The 8463-nt window shown below is 34.3% G+C and overlaps 1 protein-coding gene across 1 annotated transcript; it reads left to right on the top strand.

The window, feature by feature from the left end:
* Window positions 1-628: 628 nt before the first annotated feature.
* Window positions 629-1567, top strand: LOC109677367 (olfactory receptor 8G50-like). The gene has a single exon (XM_020153367.1). The coding sequence runs from the start codon at window positions 632-634 to the stop codon at window positions 1565-1567; it is 936 nt and encodes a 311-aa protein (XP_020008956.1). The 5' UTR covers window positions 629-631.
* The last annotated feature ends 6896 nt before the right edge of the window (window positions 1568-8463 follow it).

Consider the following 8463-nt stretch of genomic DNA (forward strand, 5'->3'; position numbering starts at 1 on the left):
AATAAGACCCAGAAATAAGCCCACATACTTATCTTCAGGTTATTCTCCACCTGGGTACCAAAAGGCAGCCTCTTTAACACATGTTGCTTGGAAACCCAGATACCTGCAAGAAGACTGAGGCTAGATTCTTATCTCTCATATTTTACAAAATCAACTAGAACTCAAAATGGATCAAAGACCTTAATGTAAGATTTAACTTTTTGAAAGTACTGGAGGAAAACAGAGAACAGACAACAATTTTCTGAACAGGACACTAATAGCTCAGGAAATAAGGACAAGATCTGCAAAATGAATATTTCATCAGGTTAGAAAGTTTCTGTACCTCAGACCAGGGATTTTAATAAGAAATGCATTGAGTTAATAGATCAATTTAAGAAAATTGAGTATTACTAGCAACCAGGTATAGCAAAAGTCATAAATATGGATAATTCCATGTGATATTTCTTTATGTTACCATATTTCTGGAATTCCAAGTTCTTTGGTAACAAAGATAGGGAGCTTGTAGAAAACTATGACATATGACCTGACTGAGAAGAACTAAATTCTATTTAAAACTTCATTGTTTGCTGTGATGTTAACTATCTATCTCATAATTTTTACATTTTTTCCTATTTAGAACGCTCAGGAGAAAATGGCAGAAGGAAATCACTCCACAGTGACTGAGTTTATCCTTGGTGGGTTGACAGAGAAACCAGAGCTCCAGCTTCCCCTCTTTTTCCTCTTTCTAGGAATCTATGTTCTTACAGTGGTGGGAAACCTGGGCATGATCACTCTGATCCTTCTCAGTTCGCACTTGCACACCCCCATGTACTTTTTGCTCAGCAGTTTGTCCTTCATTGACATGTGCCAGTCCACTGTCATTACTCCTAAAATGCTGGTGGATTTTGTCACGGAGAAGAATATCATCTCCTTCCCAGAATGCATTACTCAATTCTACTTCTTTTCTGTTTTTGCTATTGCAGAGTGTCACATGTTGGCTGCAATGGCCTATGATCGCTATGTTGCCATCTGTAACCCTTTGCTTTATAATGTTACCATGTCCTATCAAGTCTGTTCCTGGATGGTAGTTGGGGTGTATGGCATAGGTTTGATTGGTGCCACAGCCCACACAATGTGTATGCTAAGACTAGTTTTCTGTATGGATGACATAATAAACCATTACTTCTGTGATTTTTTGCCACTGCTAAAGCTCTCCTGCTCTAGTACTTTTGTCAATGAAATAGTAGGTCTTTGCTTCAGTGCATTTAATATATTTTTCCCAACTTTGACCATAATTAGCTCTTACATCTTCATCATTGCCAGCATCCTGTGCATCAGCTCCACTGAGGGCAGGTCCAAAGCCTTCAGCACCTGCAGCTCCCACATCTCTGCTGTTGCTGTCTTTTTTGGATCTCTCACATTCATGTACCTACAGCCATCCTCAGTCAGCTCCATAGACCAATGGAAAGTGTCCTCTGTGTTCTACACTGTTATAGTGCCCATGTTGAACCCTCTGATCTACAGCCTGAGGAATAAGGATGTCAAAATTGCCCTAAATAAGTTCCTTGAGAAACATCATTTTGTGTGAAGATAGGTTGTTTCGTTTTTTGGGTTTTTTTTTAACCAAAAGTTTGTCATTTGTCGAGGTTGGTAAAGAAACAGTAGAGAGAAAAAAATATGCATGTTTATAAGTCATGAGACTGCTGCTAGTACTTCATTATTTGGACAAAAGTTGGCAAGGGTAAGACTAGATTTAGAGGCTCAGACACAATTTAGATAGGACCTTTCTGAGATACCTGAGTGCCTTTCCATCTGTAGTTGTATGTATTACCTGTAAATATTTTAAAAAATACTTGCAATCATTCCATATGGTTGTTTGCACTTTCTAAGCATGAAACATGGTTCTGTTTTGGCCAGGTATTTATGTCAAGTCAGGGAATAAGTACATTTTGTTAGTATCCTTTGATATTCTTAATAGTCTGTGTACTTTGCCTTTTTAACTAACTATATTGCAAACAATTTAAAAAGTGTAATCTTCAAAATAAACAATTTTAATTATATAGAACACATGAAACATAATTCATAATCTCACTGATGCTGTTGAATTACATTAAGGAATATGGAATCATAAGACATTTCCAATCTATAGGGAGATTATCAGTAATGGACAGAACTGGACCTATGTACATTTTGATATACATCTATGCACCATTCATTTATCCACACTTTTAGGACTATGTTACTACCACTATTTATCAACAACTCTATAGTAATTTTCTCTTGTTTCAAGGAGATCATGCACTTACACCACCCTCATAATAGAATCTCAAATTTAGAAGTGTCATTGTTTTCTGTTACCTTCATGTATTATTTATTCAAATGGAAAACTAAAAATTGAAAAATAATTTCCTGACTAACGGTAAGTAGTCTTCTTATCTTATAAGCCACTATCCATTCGAGAAAAAAATGGTATGTTAGAGGGCAGGGGAGAAGACTGCCAAACAAATTTACTCTCTCTCCCTTGCCCAACTATGTTTCTATTGGTGCTGTAGAAAGCAGCAAGTAAACTCTACTAAGTACTTCCAGAAGTCACTGGCCACTGTATTAAATCTCACTGGCACTTGGTTTCTCCTCCCTGTGGTAGCAACACTTAGATGACTGTGACCATCTCTCCCTAGAATAGCTTCTCAGACTGTGCAGAGGAAATATTTCCATAGTCTAACAATAACCATTAAGTTATACCCGTGTAACTATAGTAAAAACTTGAGAACCAGCAGGGAAAAGAAAATTTCTAATTTCTTCCTTTCGCCAGAGTTAAATCTCATTAAATAAGATTCTAGTGGAAGGTCATTATCATTGATTGTTTTTCCTACTGGACTCTTAGTATGTATACTAAGAACATAAAAAATCATCATACCAATCAACCATTTCATACGGACAAGTGACTTTGGTATCATCTTCCCCAGAGTATTAGTGACTCAAAGGATACTTTTGGGGAATCACCTCCTCACATGATCAAAGCAATTTTTCCCTCTGGAGCAATGGAGAAGAAAAACACTGAACACTGAACTCTGAAAAGAAGGAGGGGCATGTATGAACATAGTCCTTGTCTTTTAAAGTATTAGAATCTTCTGCTGTAGTCTCTCCCCCAGTTTAAATAAATAGGCAATCATCCAATTATCAATTTCTGTATTAAATTTACAATTTAGTGGGGGAAAATGTATTATATGACATATAATAATTGAAGAAATTGCAGCCTGTATACATAAGAAATGTATTAATGGGCACAAAAATGATCTTATTAACTGGGATTTCATTATTAAAGTTCTTAATAATCCTACCACATAGGATACAGTGTTAGAAGGAGAGATAACATAAAGGAAAGTTGTGAGTTAAACTGATGTCCTACATGATATCCTTTCTGAAATAGTCATGTCATGTAAACTTGTGGGGTCATAAAAGAAGCTTTCACTAACTCCCATTTGGGCCTAGCACCAAAATAGCTGAGTTTCTGTAGGATCCACCCAATCCTGATGTTTATTTCATTGTTAGTCTGCTTACCTGTCCCCTTCTATATTGCCACATTTTGAAGAGAAGAGGTTAAATTCTTTATCTTATAAGTCAACAGCAAAATTTTGCATATCCCTATTAAATTTGTTTTAATAACAGTCAAATTAACATGTATTGATTACAGTCTCCTCTTGATTAATTATCATCCTATAAGTATTCATACCTATTTTATACAAATGTCATAGCAATTTATTTTACACAACCTCCCAAGTTATCAACAGGATGCTAGTTTCATGACAGGACAAAATACGAAGACCTGTAGAATAACACCTTAAGATTTCACACTCTATGATTATTCTTTAGATGTTCCCTGATTCTCTTAACTATGAGATACTGTGATCTATTTTTGCCTACAACACATACTATGTAATGCAATTAAGATGATTACAAAAGCTATAGCAAATAGTGTACTAAAATCCAGAAAACTCAAAACTATTCCATTCTTTTATTCTATTAATCTAGTGAAAATTCAAAACTTTTATGAATATGCTTTAGAAATACCATGATGGTCCTGGATCATCATGGCTTCGTTTTACAATAAATCAAAACTATTTCCCCCCAAAGGAAACCATGACAATTGAAACAACCTGAATGAACCTGGAAGACACTATGCTAAGTGAAGTAAGTCCATCACAAACAAGACAAAGACTGCATGAGTCTTCTTACATAAGTTTCTATTCGAGTAATAACCAGAAGCAGAGAAGAATAAGTGCTAAAGATACTCTGGACAGTATAGTTCCTGCATGTAGTTAAAATTTTTAATTTTGTTCTTCAATATTTAAGACAATAGATATTATTTTGAGTACACTTACCACAAAAACAACATAAACAAAAACACAAAGGGATGCAAGAGAATGTTGGTATTTGAGAAATAAATCAATTATTTTGATAACAGTGCTATTATCAAGAATGCTAATATATGTCTACATTGATCATATTGTGTAAGTTAAATATTTGCAGTTTTTTGTATGTCAATTCTATTTCAATTAATTGTTAAGAAATAAAGAAAACATTTTTTACTTTAAACAATTTTCATATTTGACTTATGACTCATTCACCTTTAAGATACATAAGACAAAGGGAGACTAAGACATCTGATGCAGGGCAGGTGACTTGGGAATTCACTACCAAGGTCAAAGGCATAGAAATGCACAGGTGGTGACAGCAGAGAAGAGCAGAAAGCAGTAGAAATTAAGAGCATGTGTTATAGCAAGACTTTAGTGGGAGCTGGATGAGCTACAATGGGTCACAACCCTATACCTGCTGCTAAGGCCACAGTGACTGAGAAAGAGATAATGGGAACAGTAAAAGCAGTTGAATAATGAAAAGAGTCAGAACTATGGAAGGATATATGTTAGTCTGTCTTATCCTGTTGTTGCAGAATTCTATGCACTGCATAATATGTAATGAGAAGTCATTTATTTGGCTCAAACACGGGAACTGGGAAGTTCAATGTCAAAAGGGCCTTCTTGTGCACAATGCAATGGTGTAAAGTTGAAGGTCAAAGAAGAGAGTCTGGAGAACAGGTCAAGCTCATCCTTACATGAAGTGTCCACACCTGTGATGACGTACAATAAGAGCAGTAGTACTCCATTTGCCTCCTGACCTAATCTTCTCTTAAGGCCTAATCTTCTCAACAATGTTGCCTTGGGAACTAAATTTCCAAGACATGAACTTTTAGAACAGATTACAACTACAGCAATATGGAATTTTAGCTTCTTTAATACAGGTAAAATCAGGTGATATGTTAAATAAATGAATCTGGTTTTATGAAGCATAACTGACAGTATAAGTGAACTGTCAGTTTTGAGTCAACAATTTCATCCTCTAGACATTCTTAAGTTTTTCTAGTACAGAATGACATAGAATTGGGAGTGTCTGTCCTATGTAAGCAATGACCAACTGGAGCATCAGAAGAAAAGCAGGGTTAGTCAATAAATAACTGGGTTCCTTACTTATATCTGCTGGTGGTTTTCTCACAATCACTTCAAATATACCATGATTTTAAACTGTCATAATTATTTTTAGTCTTTTTTTGGCCCATGTTAATTTACTTTACCTGGTAAATGACATAGAACAAAGATTTGAAATTAGGTATGTTTCTGCCTTTGTCAGTAACTTCTTAAGAGTTAATATTAGTTACCCTTATATATTTTATCTTTTTTATCCATTAGAAGGAAAAATTCTACAATAGAAAAACACAGTTATAGTTTTGTGTCAACCTTTTTTGAATATGACAGAGAAGAAAATACCACATTGTTTGAAGAAAAATTTATTGAACAAGTTTGCCAGAAACACAGAGGCATGCACAGAGTATAACCTAGATGGGAAGTGCTTCAAGGGGGGTGACAAAGTAGAAAGGTGTGCTGGAATACTTTGTGTGGTCATCATGTCATTATTTTGCTGGAGTTTTAAGTTTTATAACACAGTTATGGAAGTGAAATTGGTATATTATAAAAATGCATACTGTTTAAGTATATAATTCAGTGACTTTTAGTATATTCATGGAGTTGTGCAACCATCACAATGTTCTATTTGTAGAATATTTTCATCATCATCCCATGTAAAGCAACATACCCATGAGAAGTTACATCCCCATTTCTGTTTTCCTGCAGATTCTTGCAGACACTAAGCTACTTTCTTCTCTGAATTTGTCTTTTCTGGATGCTTCATATAAATGGGGATGTACAATGAGTGGCCTATTTGTCTACCTTCTTTGACCACATGTGTTTCAGGTTTATTTAAGATGCATCATATCTCAGTACTTCATTTCTTCTGATTGCAGAATAATGCTGGATTACACAGACACACTACACCTAGCTTGTGCACTCACCACTGAATGGATATTTGTGTGGATTCTTCTTTTGCCCATCACAAGTAACATTGTTCACAACACTCATTTACAAGTTTTTACATGGATGTATATTCTCAATTCTTATGGGTATACCTAACACTGAAATGGATGGGCCATAAGGTTAACTCTATGATCCATAGTTTGAAGATCTGTTTTCCTACTAATTTATAATTCCATCAGCAAGGAATGAGGGATCCAATTTCTTTACATTCTTGCAAATATGTGTTATTATCTTTTTGATTATAACTTTCTAGACAAATTTGAATTGTTATCACAAGGTGGTTTTGATTTGAATTTTTAATAGTTAATAACCATACATATTTTCAGGGATTTATTGATGATTCACTTACTTTTAATAAAAGAACATTTATTCAATTGCTTTGATTTCTTAACTAGGTTACTGGATCTTACATTTATTAAGTTCTAAGAATTCTTTATACATTATTTTATTTCTTCCAAATATAAAGAATTTAGAAATATTATTTTCCCAGAACTCAGGGCCTATATCTTGAGCCACTCCTCCAGCCTTTTTGGTAATGATTTTCTTTTCAGATTTTGTGTGTGCTCTTCTTGTGATTTTTAAGATTTTCATGATGTCCAATTTATTGTTTTTGTCTATGATAGCTTCTTGTATTGTCAATATATATAAGAAACAATCATCAAATACAAACACACAAACTTTAGTCTTTTTCTCTAATACTGGTACAGTGTAAGCTGTTTTATTCAGTTCTATGACCCATTATTTGTTCATTTTTGTGGATGGTGTAGGAAAGAGTATCTAAATTAATCATTTTAGGTGTAGCTATTTGTTCCAGCACCATTATGAAAAAGTATTTCCCCATTCAATTGTTATAAAACACTTATAAAAATTAAATTCGTCATTCATTGGAGTTTATTCAGGTTTGTTAATTCTATCTCCCTGTTGGAATGTCTATGATTGTGACAATGCCAGGTCATCTTGATTATGGTAAGGTTGAAGTAAATTTCCAAAGGAGAAATATGCATCTTCCAACTTCATTTTTGTCTATCCAATTAGCTTCAATTTTACCCTGCATTTCTTGCATTTTTATAAGGATTCTATGAACAGCATGTCAATATCTGGAAATAACAAATCTTAGTTTTTTCACTTTTTTGGTGGCACCAGGGTTTGAACTCAGTGCCTTGCCCTTGCTAGACAAGCACTCTATCACTTGATCTATACTTCTAGACCTTTTTGCTGTAGGTTACTTTTTCAGAAACAATCACATGCTTTTTAATCTAAACTGGCCTCTGGCTGCTATTTTTCTGCTTATACTTCCCACATAGCTAGGCTGCAGAGAGGTACCATGACACCTGACTTGTTGCTTGATATTCAGTCTTACGTTTTCACAGCTGGCCTCAAAACATAAACCTCCTGATATCCACCTACCAGGTAGATGGAATTATAGGTATAAAGCACCTCATCTAATCCAATCTGGGATTTTGATGGGAGAACACTGAGTTTCTAGACCCATTTCAGAATACTGACATTTAAAAAATATTGAATCTTTTTATTCACCAGCAGGGAGTGATTGTCCATTTATGTAAGCCCCTGATTTTATTCAACATCATTTTGTAATGTTATGTACACTGTCATTTTTATTGTGTTTAATTCCTAAGTAATTTATTCTTTTTTTCATGTCATGGATTTCTTATTATTGATCAAAATTACATGGAAATAAAATTCATTTTTTATGTATACCTTGCTTTCTACCACATTGGTTAACTTTTAGTGAGATCTTGTAGTACTTTATGTAGATTCTTTAGGATTTTCTATATGCAAGATTATATTATTTATAAACAATGATAGTTTTCCTTGTAGGTTTCAATCTAAATTATTTTTTTAATTCCATTTTTCTGCTCTATTGTCTAAGGTAGGAATTCCAGTATAATGTTGAATTAAAGGTCAGGGAGTCGATATCTTGTATTGTTTGCTATCTTACATGGAAGGTATTTCAGTCCTTCACCATTAAGTTCAGTATTGGCTGTGAGTCCTTTGTGGAACACCAAAAACTCACATTGTTACTACACAGAAGAGTATC

Source organism: Castor canadensis, chromosome 2 (genome assembly GCF_047511655.1).
Source record: "Castor canadensis chromosome 2, mCasCan1.hap1v2, whole genome shotgun sequence".
Lineage (NCBI taxonomy): Eukaryota > Metazoa > Chordata > Mammalia > Rodentia > Castoridae > Castor > Castor canadensis.

Coding starts and splice junctions, on each gene's coding strand:
- LOC109677367 (XM_020153367.1), top strand. CDS start 632: ATGGCAGAAGGAAATCACTCCACAGTGACTGAGTTTATCCTTGGTGGG.